Source organism: Emydura macquarii, unplaced genomic scaffold (assembly GCF_026122565.2).
Source record: "Emydura macquarii macquarii isolate MOO-44397 ecotype Brisbane River unplaced genomic scaffold, CSIRO-AGI_Emac_v2 contig_3128, whole genome shotgun sequence".
NCBI lineage: Eukaryota > Metazoa > Chordata > Testudines > Chelidae > Emydura > Emydura macquarii.
In genome coordinates, this window is record NW_027133265.1 from 1,348,377 (window position 1) to 1,369,430 (window position 21,054).

At 40.3% G+C, this 21,054-nt stretch overlaps 1 protein-coding gene across 1 annotated transcript in view; it reads right to left on the minus strand.

Annotated features, from left to right (window-relative positions):
• CWH43 (cell wall biogenesis 43 C-terminal homolog) overlaps positions 1–21,054 on the minus strand; it is a 61,690-nt gene that overhangs the window by 31,676 nt on the left and 8,960 nt on the right. The window contains exons 3-5 of the mRNA XM_067531156.1: positions 9,700–9,820; positions 9,362–9,516; positions 1,065–1,266 (exon numbers count right to left, since the gene is read on the minus strand). Coding sequence (XP_067387257.1) covers positions 1,065–1,266; positions 9,362–9,516; positions 9,700–9,820 — 478 coding nt within the window. The remainder of the gene's footprint in view (positions 1–1,064; positions 1,267–9,361; positions 9,517–9,699; positions 9,821–21,054) is intronic.

Below are 21,054 nucleotides of genomic sequence, written 5' to 3' on the forward strand. Positions count from 1 at the left end.
CCCCCCCCCCAACGCACCCCCTCACCAGCCATAAACATACACAACTAAATTACATATATAATAAAATAATTAATTACTCAACCTGAATAAGAAGCTAAGCCTTCCCTGGCACAGCTGCTACCACACACCCTGTGTGGCCCCGCCTCTTTCCATCCCTCATGGATGGAGAGTAATGGAGGAAGGCCCTGGGGGGTTTGCCAGGGCTGCTCCAGGCCCCCACCAGCATGGGGCTGCTCTTCTCTAGCCGGGTGCCTGGCCCATGCAGGGCTGGGAAGGAGTCGGGGGCTGCTCCTCTGCTCCAGCCAGAGTGGAGCTCAGGGCTGCTGCTCCTTCATGCCAGCCACCGTGGAATTGGAGGCTGCTGCACCCAGTGCAGAGCGTGGGGGGCTAACTTACCTCATTACTGAAGCCTCATGGACCCCCTGGAATCTTTGCCCCCTCTCCCCCCACAAGGTCCTGCACCCCAGGTTGGGAACCGCTGCTCTAGAATTTTTACTTTAGTGCATCTGTGTAGTTCTAAAGTGATCCAATTTCATGTTAGTTTATAAATTTGCTTCTTGAATTTACTTATATTGTAAATAAGGCAATTTATTGTACTTTACAGCAAAGTCTACTGCATTAAAATAAGTCAAAATTAAGACAATTCAGTGAAACACTTTTGGGATCATAAATCAGATGTATAGCTGAAATACCAGATCTCCTCCCAGATTATAAAAATCTTATGTCATTAATCAGGCTGGCTAAATATTCTCATTAATAATTCTATTCCAGTAGAACCCAGATGATTCAATCAAGGATCAAAGACTAATTGTGCTAGTGACACTCTTTGGGGTTCAACCCAGATCAGTAAAAGTCACAGTGAGGCCCTTGACAAAGCACATCTGAAAAGAACTGAGAAGGACTTGATTCCTTCTCTCATTATGTCCTCCAGTTAATACATATGGGCTACAATCCTGACATGATCTCTGTGTAGGAATAACCCCACATCCACATGAACATCATTGCAGGATTGGCACTTCAGTTACTACTTTGTAAAGAATGAAAAAAAACCAAACACCTCTCACCCATATGGATTAGGATCCGGCCCAGGGTATGGATGTCCACTCACAGCCCACCTAGAAACAAGTGAGACCTCTCCAAAAATCCAGAGCATCAGGAACATTATACTGCCAAAAGCTGCTCCTGACAAAAGCCAGTTAGATCTAGAAATGGCTTCTTTCACTGCATCACCAGTCTTGTTTGTTTCTTGCTTCATACTATCTGTGCCTAGAAAAATGACATGAACAAACTGTACATATGTGCCAACAAGTTAAATCTTTTTAGCAGGATTTAATAGTTGGGATCACAAAACAGTCATGAAAATTTACCAACTCAAGGACAAAAAAATCTACTCACCTCCTGTTTATCATGATGACTGATAATGGGAAAATGTAATTATATTTTATTAGACTGTCAAGAAAAAAAAAAAAAGTCTACCCATCTTAAGTGAGCAATTTTGCTCAGCTCAAAAGACCAGTCTAAGTGGGTCAGATCAATGGATCATCTAGGCCAGTACCCTGTCTTCTGACAGTGGCTAATGCCAGGTGCTTCAGAGAGAATGAACAGAACAGGTAATCAAGTGATTCATCCCTTGTCACCCATTCACAGCTTCTGGCAAACAGAGGTTAGAGACACTTGATGGTTTTGCATCCCTGTTCATCCTAGCTAATAGCCATTGATGCACCTATCCTCCATTAACTTACCTAGTTCATTTTTAAGCCTGTTAGAGTCTTGGCCTTCTCCACATCCTCTGGCAAAAAGCGTTCCACAGGATGACTGTGCGTTGTGTGAAGAAATACTGACTTTTGTTTGTTTTAAACCTGCTGTCTATTAATTTCATTGGGTGAACCCTGGTTCTTGTGTTATGACTCTTCCTTCCTTTCTCCACATTAGTCATGATTTTATAAACCGCTACCATATCCCCATTTAGTAGTCTTTTCGAAGCTGAAAAGTCCTAGTCTTATTAATCTCTCCTCATATGGAAGCTGTTCCATACCCCTAATCATTTTTGTTGCCCTTTTCTGTACCTTTTCCAATTCTAATATATCTTTTTTGAATGGGGGCAACCAGATCTGCATGCAGTATTCAAGATGTGGACATACCATGGATTTATCAAGAGGCAATACGATATTTTCTATCTTATTATTTATCCCTTTCCTAATGATTCCCAACATTCTGCTAGCTTTTTTGACTGCCGCTGCATGTTAAGTGGATGTTGTCAGAGAACTATCCACAATGACGCCAAGATCTTTCTTCAGTGGTAACAGCTAATTTAGACCCCATCGTGTTATATGTATAGTTGGGTTTATGTTTTCCAATGTGCATTGCTTTGTATTTAACATTGAATTTCATCTGCCATTTTGTTGCCCAGTCACCCAGTTTTGTGAGATCCCTTTATAACTCTTCATAATCTGCTTTGGACTTAATTATCTTGAGGAGTTTTGTATCATCTGCAAATTTTGCCACCTCACTATTTAAACCTTTTTCCAGATCATTTATGATTATGTTGAACAATACTGTTCCCAGTATAGATCTCTGGGGGGCACCACTATTTACTTCTTGCCGTTCTGAAAACGGACCATTTATTCTTACCCTTTGTTTCCTATCTTTTAACCAGTTATTGATCCAGGGGAGGATCTTATCCTCTTCTCCCATGACAGCTTACTTTACTTAAGGGCCTTTGGTTGAAATTATAGTACAGAACAGAATTGTCAGACACAAATTTGTTGGGGAAGAGTCAACGTGGGTTTTTGTGCCTTCCTAATCTAGTAGAATTCTTTGAGGGGGGTCAACAAGCATGTGGACAAGGATGATCCAGTGGATATAGTGTATTTCAATTTTCAGAAAGCCTTTGACAAGGTCCTTCAACAATTTGCCTGGTATTGAAGTTAGGCTTACCAGCTGTAATTGCTGGGATTGTCTCTGGAGCCTTTTTTTAAAGATTGGCATCACATTAGCTATCCTCCAGTCATCTGGTACAGAAGCTGATTTAAATGATAGGTGACATACCACAGTTAGTAGTTGCTACCTGTCAGCTGTGTTATTGGGGAACCAGGGCACAGTATCCAGCCTGTCTGACTCAAGGACTCCCCTGAGCCTCTGCTTGAACCAGAACTGATCAGAAGAAAGACTTACAAAAAGCAATAAAAAGGCAGTAAGAGACGCACCTAAACCTTCTGGACAAGGGTGACAGGATTAAGATAACTCCTCTAGCCTCATCAACATCAAAGATGGAACAAGGAAACATCTCTATTAGCATACTGAATGGAGAACCAAGCTTCAAGGCAGGGACCTCACTGAACTCTGGGATCAGCGAAGCAGAAAACCATGGCATGATGGGAGATCTCTGCTCCAGATGGTAATGAAACCAGGCCTGCACACACCCAGCTCAGCAGTTATCAGACCAATTCTAGTCATAGAGCCTTTGTTGGTATCCAAAACACTAAATCTGCCTGATTGTATTGTGAACTCCCTCAAAGGAACATTGCCCATCACCAGGAATGATCAGTTCCTATTGTCCAGCCTAAACAGAACAACTCTGGTATACTCCCTTGAGTCATCGTTTACCCATAAACAAACCTAGTGTTTTCCCTTGAACCATTGTTTCTTCTCTACAAAAAACCCCTACCCAAGTTCAAAATTCTGTTCTGATGCCTGGATCCAAAAGCTGCATCAGTTCCACTAGGACTTCACCTTTTCCTGACCCTGTTGGCCTGTCTCAAGCACTCCAGACCCTAAGCTGAACAGCCTGTCTCCTGAGAACCTTTGACCGGTTCAAGCTGCACTGATCCCAACTCTCTCTCCCCTCTCCACCCCCGGTTAAGCCCACTTTTCCCCCTCAGATCTAATTTAATCTCTCTCTCACTCATGGTATAACTTTCTAAACCTGACTTGTAATCAAACTTGGTCTAGATTGCCTCAATACCACAATTGAAACCACGTAATATTGTAACTGTTTTGTTTATTGGTCTCTCCTTGTATGGCTATTACTCTGTATACCTGGCAATCAAATAACTTTTATAAACAAACTGGTTGCCAGACTCTCCAAATTTCATTTACACCTTTGTGTTCTCAGCTTCCCTATATTGCTCTGCAGCATCATTTTTTAACTAAGCCAAAAATCCCTGTAACGCCCTAAAATCCTGTGGGGTTTGCTCATTAAGGGAGTTACTACCAGAATTGTAGAGTGAAAGAGGGGATAGCAGCATGCTGAACCTGTGGTATATACGGGTGGCAGCTGGAAAGTGCTGTTTTTGACCCAACCTATTAAGACGTGCTCTGTTAATCTGTCAATGTGGGTGTGTGTGAATGTGGGTGTTTGAGTCTAGGGCTGGATGCCTCCAGCCCCAGAAAACTTAGGTCCTGCAGGGTAGCTCCATTGGGAGGGGACCTGCAGAAGAAGCAAAGCTTTCATATGAAAACACAAATGACGCCACTCCACTTCCCCCACCCAAGAAAAGTAACCCTAATAAATGAGCATACCCTAAGGTAACGGGCAAATCTGGTAACAGTTTTGCAATTTCACATTTGAGTTCCTTCAGAACTCTGGGGTGGATACCATCTGGTCCTGGTGACTTACTGTTCAACTTATTGTTTTGTTTCACACCAGCATAGGTTATTTGCAAAAACTTTTAAAACAATTAAACACATGCACAGTTTAAATAATCTGGGATATTAAATCAAAAAAGTTACTAAATTTAGTTGAAAGGGATCTGCTTTCTGAAACCCTGACCACAGATAACAAAATTTGATACTTCCAAAGAAATCAAAAACACTCTTCCCCTCGCTTTTTTCCATTTGATTTAGATTGTCTCCTGTCTAAAAAGTGAGTATCCGGCTTTTTTGTATTGCTGGGAGAACAATCCAATACAGCAGAGCACAGACCAACAATCCAGGAAGTTTTTGGAGAGTGTTGCGGACAACTTCCTGGTACAAGCACTGGAAGAACTTACTAGTGGCTGTGTTCCTCTTGACCTGCTGCTCACAAACAAGGAAGAATTGGTAGGGGAAGTAGAAGTGGGTGGTAACCTGGGCAGCAGAGACCATGAGATGGTAGAGTTCAGGATCCTGACAAAAAAGGAAGGAAGGAAAACAGCAGAATATGGCCCTGGACTTCAGAAAAGCAGACTGACTCCCTAAGGGAGCTGATGGGCAGGATCACCTGTGAGGCTAATATGAGGGGGAATGGAATCCAAGAGACCTGGCCTATTTTAAAGAAACTTTATTGAGGGCACAGGAACAAGCCATCCTGATGTGCAGAAAGAATAGCAACTATGGCAGGTGACCAGCTTGGCTTAACAAAGAAGTCTTTGGTGAGCTTAAACACAAAAAGGAAGCTTACAAGAAGTGGAGGCTTGGTCAGATGACCAGGGAGGAGTATAAAAATACTGCTCAAGCATGCAAGAGTAAAATCAGGAAGGTCAGAGCACAATTGGAGTTGCAGCTAGCAAGGGATATGAAGGGTAACAAGAAGGGTTTCTACAGGTATGTTAGCAACAAGGAGGTGGTCAGGGAAAGTGTAGGCCCCTTAAGAATGGGGGGCAATCTAGTGACAGATAATGTGGAAAAAGCTGAAGTACTCAATGCTTTTTCTGCTTCTCCCTTCACAGATAAGGTCAGCTCCCAGACTACTGCATTGGGCAGCACAGAGTGCGGAGGTGGTGAGTAGCCCTCAGTGCTGAAAGAACAGGTTCAAGACTATTTAGAAAGGCTGGACATGCACAAGTCCATGGGGCCGGATGCAATGCATCCAAGGGTGCAGATGGAATTGGCTGATATGATTGCAGAGCCATTGGCCATTATCTTTGAAAACTCATGGCGATTGGGGGAAGCCCCGGATGATTGGAAAAAGGCAAATATAGTGCCTATCTCGGAAAAAAGGGGGAACCAAGCAATTACAGACCAGTCAGCCTCACCTCAGTCCCCAGAAAAATAATGAAACAGGTCCTCAGAGAATCCATTTTGAGGCACTTGAAAGAGAGGAAGGTGATCAGGAACAGTCAGCGTGAATTCACCAAGTTCAACATCTTCATTAATGTTCTGGAGGATGGGGTGGATTGCACCCTCAGCAAGTTTGCAGAGGCACTAAGCTGGGGGGAGTGGTAGATATGCTGCAGGGTAGGGACAGGATACAGAGTGACCTAGACAAATTGGAGGATTGGGACAAAAAAATCTGAAGAGGTTCAATAAGGACACGTACAGAGTCCTGCACTTAGGACGGAAAAACCCTATGCACTGCTACAGACTGGGAACCGACTGGCTAGGCAGCCGTTCTGCAGAAAAGGACCTGGGGGTTTCAGTGGACAAGAAGCTGGATGAGTCAACAATGTGCCTTTTTACCAAGAAGGTTAGTGGCATATTGGGTGCTTCAGTAGGAGCATTGCCAACAGATCGAGGGAAGTGATTATTCCCCTCTATTTGGCACTGGTGAGGCCATATTTGGAGTATTGTGTCCAGTTTTGGGCTTCCCCACTACAGAAAGGATGTGGACAAATTGGAGAGAGTCCAGTGGAGGGCAACAAAAATTATTAGGGAGCTGGAGCACATGCCTTATGAGCAGAGGCTGAGGGAACTGGGCTTGTTTAGTCGGCAGAATAGAAGAGCGTGAGGGAGAATTTGATAGCAGCCTTTAACTACCTGAAGGGTGGTTCCAAAGAGGATGGAGCTAGGCTGTTCTGAGTGGTGGCAGATGACAGAACAAGAAGCAATGGTCTCAAGTTGCAGTGGGGGAGGTCTAGGTTGGATATTAGGAAAATCTTTTTCACTAGGAGGGTGGTGAAGCCCTGGAATGGGTTACCTAGGGAGGTGGTGGAATCTCCATCCTTAAGAGGTTTTTAAGGTGCGTCTTGATAATGCCCTGGCTGGGATGATTTGGTTGGGGTCAGTCCTGCTTTGAGTGGGGGGTTGGACTAGATGACCTCCTGAGGTCCCTTCCAACCCTAATCTTCTGTGATTCTATGATTGACATTGCTAGGCCTGTACAATCAAATGATATTTTCCTCAAGGAAAAAAACAAGATTACAAAACTTTGAAAATCAGAATGAACTCTCACTTTAAAATCTTTGATTGATATGAACTCCAGTTGTTGAATATAACTAAATGTGTGAAAGGCCTGTTATTAAACCCCTCAAAAGCAAAAAAAGGGAGCATGTTTTCTGTTTCTTTAAAAACAGGATATTTGCATGCTCTGAATAATACTATTGTTATTAAGAGCGTCTGTTTGTACAAACATTCTGTATTATGGGTAGCTAAAAGCTTCTAAGACAATATTTTCAAATCCAGGCAATCAAAATCAGTTTTCCTAAATCCATAGTTAGGCACCTATATAAAAGTGGCTTGATTTTCAGAGGTGCTGTGTGACATCCTGCTGAAGCTACTGGGAGAATCTCACCTTCCCAATCAAACAAGCACTCATCTCCAGACCTTAAGGTGCTGAGGCATTAGACTTCAAAAATTACATGGGAGGTTATAGAAAAATCTATGGTCATTTAAGAAGTTTTTATGACTCCCGGAGGCCTTCACATGTGGAAGGATACAAAAGTAAGTCCCAATAGGACTACTAAGCACTCAAACACTCCTGAAATAGTTTCTGTGGCATAGGTGGCATATACAGAATGCATGACTGTAGTGTGGTATATGCATATTTTTATCACCACTCACGTGGCATAATCCACTTGAGTGACGTTCCCTTCCCTACGTATCTGATAAAATGTATACATCACATCCTCATGTAATCCACACACACAGTAATGGGTCATTCAAGCTGAGCTTTTACTGTGCTTCTGAGGATTTAAGATGGGCTGCCTAGAACCAGCCCTTCCATCTTTGACTGCTTTTCTTGGCAGTGTTTCCTCTCAGGGTTTTAAAATACATACAAGTTTATAATGGGCATCACTGTTGTAACACTCTGTCCAATGCCCCAGCTGCTCTGAGCACTCAGTGCAAATCTTATGTGGGTGAGGAATGAGTCCAGTATCTTTATATACAGATGAGTGGATAACCTGGTTTTGTTTTATAAGTTGGGTTTATTTGTCTGTTTGCTTGCTTTAAATACACAAATAGAGGTGGAAAGCACCAGGCATGAGCCTCTATCCATCTCCACACATACATTTTTGTTTTGCTGCCTATGAGCCAGCTAGGAGATTAAATCTGAAAGATTATTATATCCTTCTGTCCCCATTCTTTTCCCTTCACTATGTCCCACCCCCACAAAATGATAAGTAGGACACCAAATACAAAGCACAGATAAGAGGCCAAGAATGCATGGCATAGGAAGCTTTGGGAGGCAAGTGCCGCTACCTACTATAGGGAGGTAGTTTATGTGGATGACACCACACATATTAACAACTTTTTTTTTTTTTTTTTAAAGAAACTTTAAAGTAGATTTAGTTGTTGTGAAAGGTGCCAGTTTCATTCTCCCTGGTTGCCACTTAGGGACTAAGCCACTAAAGAGACACAGCACAAGCAGGGACAGTGCTAGCCTCCCCACACTGCCTTGCCAACATGCCTCAGCACTGACCTGGAAAGACCACATCTAATAGACAATACTACTTAGTGCTTACATAGTAGTTTTACTCCACAGATATCAAAGTACCTTACTAATATAAGCATGAGCTCCAATTTACAGATGGGAAAAGAGAGATTAGCTAAATGACTTGCCAGAGTCATATAGCAAGCCAATGGAAGAGTTAGAAATAGAACCTAGGTCTCACACTCTCAGAGTAGCACCCTATCAAACACTATTTCAGACTTTGGGTTGAAGCTTAGCTCTGTATGAGACAATCCACTGCCACACCATTTAGGTACAGCTCTAACCAAACAGCACACTTCGGGGGCATGCAATGTGTGCTGCTGCATTATTAATATTGGCAATGTGCTTCACTAGTAGCATCTATGTACTATAACCCATTTAAATGAAGAAAACTGCTCTTTGAGGGATTAATCCTGCCAGCTGATACACAAGCAAACGCACCTTATAAAGTCTATAAATGTGTGGATGCATCAAGGAACAGTAGCTGATATTACAAGAGACGTTAAGTTTGCTTATGTGCAGCATTAAGCCCTGCATAGTGACAGAAGTGTGCTGGGCTTTTTTCTCTTTTTTTCTTTTTTTTTTTTTTTTTAAACCACACACTGTGCTTCAAGGCCATTTTAAGACTTTTGTAGGCCCCCCAACTGAAATAACTAATTTGATTTTAAGCTATTAATAAATAGTTTTAATTAAAAATTAAAAAAATATATAGAAAAAATTTTTGTAGGCCCTGAAAGTTTCGTAGGCCCTAAGCACTGTGCTTAATGGATAATATGGCCCTGCTGTGCTTACCTGCATAAATTCGCTCAACAGCTGCTATGAAACCTAACATCAGTATGATGGTGTTGGCAGTCTGACAGCTCCAGACTGGGTTTAGTGAAGTATACCAGATTCGGAGCACCAGTAGAAGAATCTTCCCCAGTATGAATCCCCAGATCTTGTTATACCTGTAAATACAGAATCAATTCTTGAGTACCTGGTGCATTTTATAATAAGTGTTATAGTGAATATCGGGCCTTAGTTATTGCACAAATGTTACATTCGATTATAAGCATTTTTCAATTGATGTTTAGTTTATAAATAAAGAGAAGCCATTTGCAGTCATGTTTTTTAATAACTATGGACAATACCTTTGTAAACTGTTTCCTGACCACCATGTTACTGTTTGAACCACCAGAGAGGAAGAAACACCTGGAGCCAAGATCAATATTCGAAGTGTAGCATTTGGAGCTTGGTATGAAGCTATGCTTCCTGCAAACAAACACATGCACTGACTTTTAAGGGCTATATTTTCAAAAGAGATCAAGTAATCTTTCCCCATGCAAATACTGCAGATGACTCCTCCTTTATTATTGAGCTATAATAACCCCAAATTGGCCCTGACAACCCCATTATTACAGCCTGTCAAAATATCAAATGAAAAATTCCTACCCAAGTACCTCCAAGAGACTTAGTGATTATGTATATATCAAGGATAACTTGGTTTGGAACTACAGTACACAAAATAAAGCTTTCATTAAACTAATAGCCAATTAGTTTTCACAATTTTTACCACACTGATTTGCCAATATGATTTGGTGCTTGTCTGTTCTGCCAGCTGTTCCATAAGTGACACGTTCTAAAAAGAACAAAATCACAAGCTAGTAAACTCATAAACTGCACCTTTACAGCTTTATCTGAAGGGGATCACCATGTAGCTGAGCTTGACACAAGGTTTTGCCCAGGTAGAGCTGCACACACTGCCATGCAATTCAGTCATTTACTTTGTGAAACAGGCTTGGTGACACTGAAACCCTTTTGACAGTTGAGCTCCTTCCAGTGTCAAGACTGACTGTGCCTAGCATATTTATTCATAGGAGGCCGGTTTGTTCCTTCTCCCTATTATATTTATCCTCCCAGGCAAATCCTCCCTAGACTCACCTAAATCCATTCTTGGCCTGCTCTTCTCCTTTCTCACAGAAACAGTAAACTTAATCTCTCCCTGTCCTTCTAACAGCTCTCCAGGGCCAGCAAGCTTCCTCATAGGACAGCTTTCCTATGAAACAGGACCGAACATTTCTTGTGACAGGGCTGACATATTTACTCAGCTCCTCTAGGATCAGGCTACTCCTCTCTTTCCAAGCAGGAAAGGCTTATTCATTTCTTCCCCAGTGTAGCCTATAGGACTAGCCTGCTTGCTTGCACACATATACCTTTCGTTATAAATTTAAGTGTTATTTTATTATACTAAAGTCATAGATTCATATTGAAGTATTATAGCTGTAATGCAAGGTACCTTACAAGCCACATCCTGTATGAAAGCTAAGGCAGTTAGCATACATATGTTCGGGACCTTTGACCGAGATAAGCAATAATGTCTTAAGAATAAGATGTATATATAGTCATAATCTTTACCCTAAGTAAGTCAGGCGGTATCAAAACAGGGAGGGGACTGCCTAGTTTATGCCCCAAATAAACTGAAGTACACCATAAAACCCACAAAAATAGCTAGAAATAACAAAGGGGAAGATGAACAAACCATTTAGGAAAAAAAGATGTGTATCAATAATATGCACAAAGCCAGTCAACCTATAGAATAAATGTATCCTAATAATTTGGGGGTGAAGAAGCCAAGTTTGGACATAAAGGGAGGATCCATATTGTTCAGCGTATATAAAGAGCAAACCATGTTACTGGGATGTGATCACCAGCTACTTCTCCTTGTGAGCTTCTTTGATGTTTGCTGGGATCTTTAGTTCCTAGGATACTCAGTATTATTTGTACGTTTAGTCTTACTTAGCCTTATAGCTCTTAGCTCTGGTACTGCCCAGCTCTCCACTCAAGGAGGTAAGGAACCGTACATCTCTCTCAACCAAGTCATCAGGGAAGGATGTGAGTATATTAATCCAAAGCATACTATATATATATATATATTATATAAACACACACTATATTATATATCATATGTGTTTTAGAACAAAACTGTAATTTTAATCATTATCCATTTAATTATTCATTTCCTTTGAGTAGTCATTTGTCTATCATTCTGTTATCTCAATAAAAGTCTGTAAAACTATACATATTCAGTCATCAGTGTAAGATTTCCTGTCGTGCACCCCAGGGGTCCTTGTAACACCCTTCTGTGGCCTGATTCTGGGACAAAAACCTCATTATCGTCTGAGCACATCAACTGGCAAGCCTATAACCCCATTCAAATTATCAAACACTCAAGAATCAGGCAACAAGTGGTGAGCCAGCCAGGAGGCTCGAGGAGTGTGACAGGAATTTTTAGGAATTCTAGGTGTTTCCAGGCACCTGGGAGACTCACCTGAGGTAAACTGAGCTAGAGAGCAAAAGAGAGCAAAAAAGCTGTCTGTGTATTTGAGTCTAGTAGACTGCTTTAAAGGCAGTGGAAACTTGATTTCCCTTGACTGCTTCTTGGTGATGCACCCAGAAGTTTTTCCTGTTTTTTCACTGCACTATAGAATCTGTTATAAGTAGCAATTAATCTTGCAAGAGGAAGAAAGTTGTACTATTAAAGGGCCTTTGAATGTAGAAGGAGGATTAATATTGAGGTATCAGAAATATAAGTAATTGCAATAGCACCGGGGCCTAGTGACCCAGGGGGAGTTGATTTCTGTTTGTTTAAGCCGCCTAAGAGGCTGCAGAGTTTCAGTCCCCACAACATTCCCAGGCTGCGCCCACATCTGTCCACCACCAGCTTACCCTGGCTGTTTGGTAGGTCCCAACTGGGTAAAGACCTCTTGATCAGCTAAGAGTACATTAGCCATCGAGGGAAGAGAAGGAAACTTGCCCCCACCCATCTGTTGTTTTTCTTGACACTTTTTTGAAGTAATTGAAGTAATTGTTGAGACCGGCCAGGGGCGTTATTTCTCCCTTTTTTTTTTTTTTTTTTTTTTTTTTTGTTATTAAAGGAATGTCTCCAGATTTAGAGTTAAAGTTAAGAATATAGAATATAGTGGTTGTTTCTATAGTGTTGGAAATTAGGCTAGCCAATAGAGTTTAAATTTTAGAGTTTAAGTTATTTATTTTGGATCTTGATTAAGTTTTTTTTAGTGTTAAGATGAGTAAAGCAAGGGTAGTAGAGTCCATGGGCGTTGCCCACAGTACAGCTCTGGAAAACTTTGCCAGAAAATACATCAAGGAACACAGAGGAGTCTTAGTACAACTAAGAGATAGTGAAATTATCTCTGAACATGGTAATCCATGGGGTTTTATGAGTCAGGTTTTTGATCTGGAAATAAAGCAACAGAAAAGGAAGGCTAAAAAGGTGAAAGGAATTGCTGTAGAGTGTTTGCTGACGGCTTGTAGCGCACCTGGGTGGAAATTGAATAAGAAAACAGAGTTACTTAGAAAAGCCCAGCAAACTTTGGAGGAGAAAGAAGAGACTATTCAGAAGTTAGCAAGTCAGCTAAGTGAAGTTTTAGAGGACCAATTAGGAATTGTTGGAAAAAGGACAGAAGTTGGAGAAAAAGTTAAAACGAAGTCAGCATCAGATACAGAAAGCAGACGAGAAAATTTGTTGCTGGCAGGAATGGGCAGCTGCCAGCATAAGATCACTGAATAACTATAGATCAGAACATGGTCAGTTGTTAGACTGAATCAGTGAGTTGGAAGCTCTACTGGACGGCTATAAATCAGAGCGTAGTCTGTTAGATTGAATCACTGAGTTGGAAAGAAAAGATAAATCAGCGCATGGCATCACCGGAGTACAGCAGAGCTGCAAAGATACCACCTGTGAGCTCCTTGAAAGAGAAAGTAAGCAAAAAGGTGTAAATGGTAACACAGATTGTGAGAGAAATAGGGAACGAGTTAAAGAATGATTGGAGCATCAGTTCCCATCCCCATTGGTATGGTAGAAGTGACAGGGGAAAACCAAAGTACAGGGTGAAAGAGTTAGTTCAATCTGACACGGTACCTTTTAAAGCAAAGTTGGAAATTAAATCTCAGAAGTCACAGAGGAAGCCAAAAGAGAAAGTTAGTGGTAAAGCAGTTGTGAGCAGTCTGTCAGCAGAAAAGAGAAGTCCTAAAGTGGCACAGCCAGAGCAGAAGTCAGACATCATCTTAAAGGAGGTGACTGGTAATGTACAGAATGAGACAAGCGAAGAAAAGGGAAGAAGATATCTTCTCTTCCGTTAGCATCTGTCCTTGTTAAAAAAAAGGGAGTGCCTTTGGAGTCTGTGATCGTGCAGGGCGTGGAAGATGCAGTTTCACAAGTGACACAAGCAGCTAGTGCCCATAATATAGTAATCTCTAGATTACAACAGGAAGTAATACAACAGCCCAAGGATGTTATCCCTGCACCCCCACCTAATGTTACATTGGCACCATATAGCTCAAGAGATCTAACCCCTTCGGGTGGTCACTTGTCAGTCAAACAATCATTACAAGTACTACCTAGATCCCTTAAATTTTGTGGGCTTAGGTCACCCCCTTGGTATATGCTGATATCACACGGTGTACCTGTAGAGCACCCAAGTACACCTCTTCAAGAACAAAGATGTCCTGCACCAGTGTAAAAAATCCTTAAGCGGAAAACGCAAATGTTTTATAAAAAGCTATCCTGACCGTCTAACCCTAGAATTGTGTTTAAAGGAAAGTTCGATAGCTCTAATAAAGAGAGTACTAATCAGGATAGAAATAACCCATCTCCTAATTTGGGGAGTCCCACCCCAAAAATCATAAATTCAAATTCAGGTTCAGGTAGGAGAACCCCAGATTCAGATTCAAATTATCCTGTGGAAGTAGTTTAAAGGTTTTAAAACCTTTACTTTGGTGGCTAAGCAAGTAGGAATGATGGAGGATTCTTCTGTTGCAGTACATGCACAACATGTACAGGAAATGGCAAAAGTGTTTGGCTTACCAGGGAAAGACTGGGTTAAAATCCTACAGCTCATGGTAAATCAAGCATTATGGAGTACATTACTCCCCGAGTATAGGGTGGATGAGAAATCTTTTAAGAAAACAGTTGCCCTATTGAAACGAAATCAGCACCCAGGGCAAGCTGAAGTGGATATCCTGTCAAATTTAATGCAAAAACTTAAGTCTCCACATCAATTTCATTTGCAGTTATCTGCAGTTTGGCACAGTCACATGAAAAGGACATAGATGGGCCACAATACATTAGTTTATTAATCAATAATTCTCTGCCCCATTTGCAGGAAAAGATTAACAAGCATGTCAATAACACTTCCTTGAAGGATGCATTGACCTTATTGGCTAAGGCACAGTCTCTGGGAGGCCATAATTAGATCGGCGTGGGCCCCTGCTGCAACACTTCAGGAGCCACAAACCAATCCCACTGTAAGGATTAAGGAACCTTTGAGTACATCACCTCAAGGATTACACCACGGTGTTTCTAAATTCCCTAGAGCCCAACGTTGGCAAAATAATTCTAACCCATGTAATAATCCTGAACCTTCAAGTGGGCATGCCCCTCAACAGGGTTATACATTCAGACCCAGTGCAGGGCCCCTGAAGCATGTTCCTTTCTTTTAGATACAGCTTAGAACCAAGCATGCCCACAGGAATCCAGCTCATCACCTCCCCGCCAAAATAAGGACTTGGTAGTGACAATGCTTAAAGCAATGCAGCAAACTCTAAAAGCTCAACACCAAGATATCTGTGAACTTTGGACATGCCTAACTAAGCTAATGTTGGAAGGCCAAGGCCCGGTACCCTTGGACTGGCCCATGGCCTCCGTTAACTCGTTTTCTTCTCTCCCATGGACAGCTTCCCCTCCTACAAGGTTGGCTGCCCCCAAGAAGATGGGCAAAAAGCCCATGAACTACTTGTCTTCAAAATATTCATCATGATGCCATCAGGCCCTGAGTAAAGTCCTAGCCCATTTAGCCAGAGATGCAAGAGAAGACCCACAGTATCTGCAGTGGTAGGGGGCTGCCACATGAATTTAATTATAGATATTGGGAGAATGATAAGCATTATTCATGTCAAAGACCCTAAATCCTCTCCTCGGTCTTCAGGGCATACAAAAACGCTATCAACTTTTGCAGGCAACCAGGTCATAACTATACTTTCTAAACCCATCAAAGTACAAATAGGTTGCTTGCAAAAAGCACATATCTTTGCTTTAATGAAATTGGCAAACCCAAGCAACAGCTTACTAGGATCTGATTTCCTATACAAACAGGAATGTGTTATTAATTTGTTTAACCAGTTGTTGTATCTTACAGACCAGGCAATTGACAACCCACCAGTGATGGTGCCTGAATGTGGTGTCTCCAGTGGAAAAACTGGAAGCAAACTATAACTGGAACAAAAGTGGCTAAACACGTGGACCAACCTGAGTTACAAGCTTTGCTTCGCAAGCATGAGGATGCATTTGCTACACACAAACATGACTGCGGATGTATGGCCGTCACTATTGTTGTAGAAGGCGATGTACCAGCCCAGAAACAATATCCTTACCCAAACCAAGCCAAACCATACAAACAAAACTATGAAGTCTTTACTAGCACAGGAAGTACTACTCAGATGTACTTCCACTGCCAATTCCCCTATTTGGCCTGTCAAGAAACCAGATGGTTCCTGGCATCTCACAATTACAAACATCTTAATCAGGTAACACCTACTTGAGCCTCTACTGTGGCCAAAATGCCAAACTTTCTCAAGTCCTTTAATCCAAACGCAGCCTAGTTTACGGTCCTCAATCTCAGTAATAGCTTTTGGACGTTACCATTAGTCCGCATTTCCCAGTACCAATTTGCGTTTAGTTTCTAGGGGGTCCAATATATATGGAATTGTTTAACCCAGGGATATAAAAATTCTCCTACGTTGTTTCATGCGCAAATAAGGTAGGTATTGTTGTGATTTTCTAAATCGACCGTTTTGTTCCAGTACATAAATAACCTTTGGTTAGCGACTAATACTAAGAAGGAGCACATGGGAAGATTTGATGAGCTCCTTCAAATTCTAAAGAAAGCAGGTTTAAAGTGTAATCCTGACAAGGCACAGCTAAAAACTACTTGCCTCTTTCTTAGGTCTCACTTTGACAAAACGGGGTCAAACCCCAGCGCAACAGAAAGTAAATGCAATACAAAAGTTACCCCTACTGCAGGACGCAACAGCTTTAAAATCCTTTTTGGGTTTAACTGGGTACCACAAAGACTGCATTCCCAATTTTGCTTCCATTGCAGGTCCCTGGTACCAACTGTTAAAGAAAAGTGTTCAATGGGAATGGATTGAGCAACACATGTAAGTAGTATCCCAGTTGAAACAGTCCATTGTCAAGTCTCCTGTGTTGATCACTCCAAATCCAGAAATACTGCCACCTTTAGATGATAGGGTAAATGTTAATGCATTAGCTGCTGTGGCTTCACAAGAAAGTCATGGGAAAATCCAACCCATGGCTTATGCCTCACGTTTAATGTCACCAATTGAGCTTAAATAGGACAATTGTGAAAAGTACTTATTGGACTCAAGCTGGGCCATTCAACTTTTTTCTTTTCTAATTGGCCTCATCCCCATCTTATTACACTCATCACATACCCCTTCCATTTTTTTTTTTTTTGTCCAATCGGGTAAAAGATGGGCAAATCTCAAATGCTTGCTTAACCCATTAGGCACTGCTGTTGCAAGGGAAAGATACTGCAGTAAAACCTTGTTACAGAGATAGTGTCCTAACAACTGCCCTACTGTACAAAGGGAAACCACATGTGTCCAAATACTTCACACTTGGATCAAAGGGCTACCTTTAGTACAAAAAGCAAATTTTTTCAAGGGGTCTCATTTCTTTGTAAATGGCTCTAGTTACTATCATAAAGATAAACCTGGGTTCAAAATCTATGCAGTTCCATCAAAAGAAATAGGAAGACCTTGGAAGAAAGAATATTCATGCATCCCACGTTCAGCCCAATATGCTAAGTTAGCAGCAGTGGCTTGTGTATTGGAGTACTGTGTGCAGTTCTCCATCACCACTGCACATCAAAATATTTGTCTATTTTCAGACTCAGCATGGGTATGCAATTCTCTTACAGAGTTTCTACCATGTTGAAAAACTAATGGGTTCACATCTTTGGACAGGTCACCTATTAAGTATGACCGCTGTTAAAATACATCCACTGGTTAGCAGCAAAACTCACTACCCCAAAAAGACCAATTAATAGAATATTTTTTATTTTTACTTCAGGATTTTTCTGGTTGGCCTTCCAGTTTTTTATAGCATAGGGTTTTAATTTACAGTGGGCCTTTATTTTTTTTTCCTTTACTATCTCTAGTCCAGTGTGCCAATTGCCACAACTAAGGTTGTAAAAACTAACATACCTAACTTTACAAAAAATGCAAAAATTAAATAAGGACATAGTAAACGTAACCCAAGAGCTTTCCAAAACAAAAGATAAGTGGTAATTCACAAATTCCTGATAAAAAAATACAAACAGTATTTGCAAGTAGTGGACAAAGTTCTGATGTATACAAGAGGTCCTTTCCCTGTGTGGGTAGTTCCAACACCTACAAAAAAACATGTATATGGTTCATAACACTCCAACAGGAAAACATCAGGAAGTGGATAAAACTGTCCAATGTCTTGTATCTGTGGAATGGTGGCCACTTCTGAGGATGGATGTGCATCAATACTGGAACAACTGTTTGACATGTGCTCAAGCCAATCCTATTCCATCCAAAAGAAATGCACCATTAAAATCTCAGGTATATAAAGGCGCATAAATGGCTTTGCAAATTAATTTCATAGGTCCTTTGACAAGAACCCAAAAAGGCAACCAATATCTGTTGGTAGTTGTCAATCATTTTTCAAAGTGGGTTAAGGCATTTCCTCTAAAAACCAATACTGCAAAAGTCATAGCCAAGGTTCTGGTAAAACAAGTTCTCTTTCAATGAAAAATCCCTGCAAAGGTGAAATCAAATCAGGGAATCACACTTTACAGGACAGTTCTTTAAAAACTGCCTTAAATAAATGGAAGTCCCACAAAGACTACACATCCCATATAGACCACACTCATCTGGGATGGTGAAGCAAACCAATCAAACAATAAAAATAATGTTAAGAAAACTATATGATACCAATGGGCATAACTGGGACCCCTCATGCCTCTAATTCTAATGGCACTGAGGGCAACACCTGCTGCATCTACGGATAAAACACCCTTTAAGGTGATAACAGGCCAAAATATGCAATTACCAAAACATGTAATCTGGCACACCAGTGGCACTCAACTGGAGGGAGTGAAAATAAATACATACCTGCAAAATCTGCAAAACCATTTAAATCAGGTCCACATGCAGATGGCTGTTAAATTAAAAAAAAAAATCCAAACAAAAGGCAAAGGCCTACTTCAACAAAAAATACTTGGAAGGTTGGCAACCAAGTAATGCTGTTAACTTACAAAGCACCAGAGCGTGGGCTGTGTAACCAATGGATCAAACCTTTCCAAATATTCAATAAACTCAGTTCAGCAGTGTATAAAATTAGGATAACAGGAGGCAAGCATAATAAAGACAAAATTTATCACGCTAATCAGGTAAAGCTGTATCAATCATCCAGGTCTCGAAAGCAACTTCCTCCTCAGGAGCTAGGTAAACAACATTTAAAATCATTGCTGCTGAAGCCCAGCAGCCAGCCATCATAAAATGAAGACTGGTATTCCTAATTTACTGCGCCCGTATCATCGCTCTAAGGGTAAAACTAAGCCAAAAATTAAAAATTTAAAAATACAAAATTACCCAAAACCATAAAACATGGCAACATGTATACGCTCAATTAAACATTTAAAGCAAAACACACTTAAAAAAGTAGAAAAACAAAGTCTTATGATCAATCCAGGCCTTAAAATTACCTTCATAATGCATACCAAACCAGTAAAAAATGCTTCTATAAACTCATTCCTTTACTTTGTAAATGCTTTAAGTGCTAATGCGGTGATAAACATTGTTTGAAGTTAAAAGAAAAACAGAAGTAAAACCCTCACCTAATTTAAAGTTCAAAGGATTTAAGCTAATTTTGGGTTAAAAAATACACTGAAACAGGAAAAATGAATAGTAACTACACTAAAAAACCCTAAATTATCTGCATAAATTAATAAAATGGCATTAACCATACATGATATTTCCCCACGCATGTCTGGTAGATAGAGAGCAGGAGTGTGCACAGCAGCTCATGCCCTCAAGCTCCCTAATAATTGTGTTTGGTGGAAGTACATCAAACTAAAAGTCCAATCATCAAATGTAAATATTCTCTTTAAAATTGTGAATTTAGGCTCTAATCCAAAACTTGTCCACATCCCTATTCAACAAGTTTTGGAAGTTAAAGGGTAAGATGTCACCTTTAAATATAAATTAGGTAAAGTAGTTGCATTACCATCCAGTGGCTGGAAAAAAATCTTGCCCCTAGATGGTAACTCAAAGGAGGGAGGGGGGAGGGGGGAACGTAAAACTTATACCTCCTCACCAACAAATTCAACTTTCTTGAAACTTAAAGTACCTTACGGAACCTGGAAAAACAGAGCCAGATGTAATAGTTTAACCTTATACAAAAATTAAATATAAGGATAAAGAACAATATAAAGTATGTATCATAGCAACCTTCTAAACTAAATCAGAAAACAAAAAATACATACTAAATGTAACTTTTAGGTTAAAAGTCTGGAATCCAATCATCAACTATAAATATAATAATCCAATACAGAATAATGTAACTTGTCCAGTGGTAAACCCAGGACCCACTAGCAGTCTTACCACAATTCCTATATCAATGGTATTGGTTAATCAAGTTTGGTTCATGCATATACCCGTGCTATTGAATCTATCTAATGGATCTCTAGGTAAATTTAGTTATTGCAAACATACCAAAGTGGCTTCCTTTTTCTCAGTGCTCCTAGTAAATAAGGTTGCAACTTAAATACAAAACATTACTCTGCTAGGAATGGGCAACAAATTCCATACCCTTAAAAAATGCAGCTTAAATCCTCTTGACATTTTGGGGTCCTTAACAGAACTATTTGGTTAAAAATATGTCAATCTGAAATCAAATAAATGTTTGAAAAATTCACAAACATATAAATTTTTTTTTTTTTTTGGTAACACATAAATTAACCAGGTAGTCAACCCAATGTTACAGAAAATAAAGGAACTAGTGCAAAAAAAAGCAATTTACCATTTATAACATGCATAATATAACCCAACTGTTTAATAAAACCCAACTTAAAATTAACCAACTGATCATTTTAAACAATAATCAGCAAAAGAACCAATATCTTTAAAAAAAAAAAAATTATCTGCTCCGCATATAAAAAATGTTATAAATACCATCACAAATACCTTGCAAGCTCTAAAATTGGAAAAGGTTCCAAACCTAATAAAAAATAAGCAATTACTAAGTTGGTATTGCCCTAGGTGTTTTCAAAGGCTAAAAAGAAAGCAATCCACATGTTTGAATCTATGCCAGCATTTGTCATTGAAAAACAAAAAAAAATAAAATCTGTAACACCTGTTCTTAACCAAAACAGTTGTTC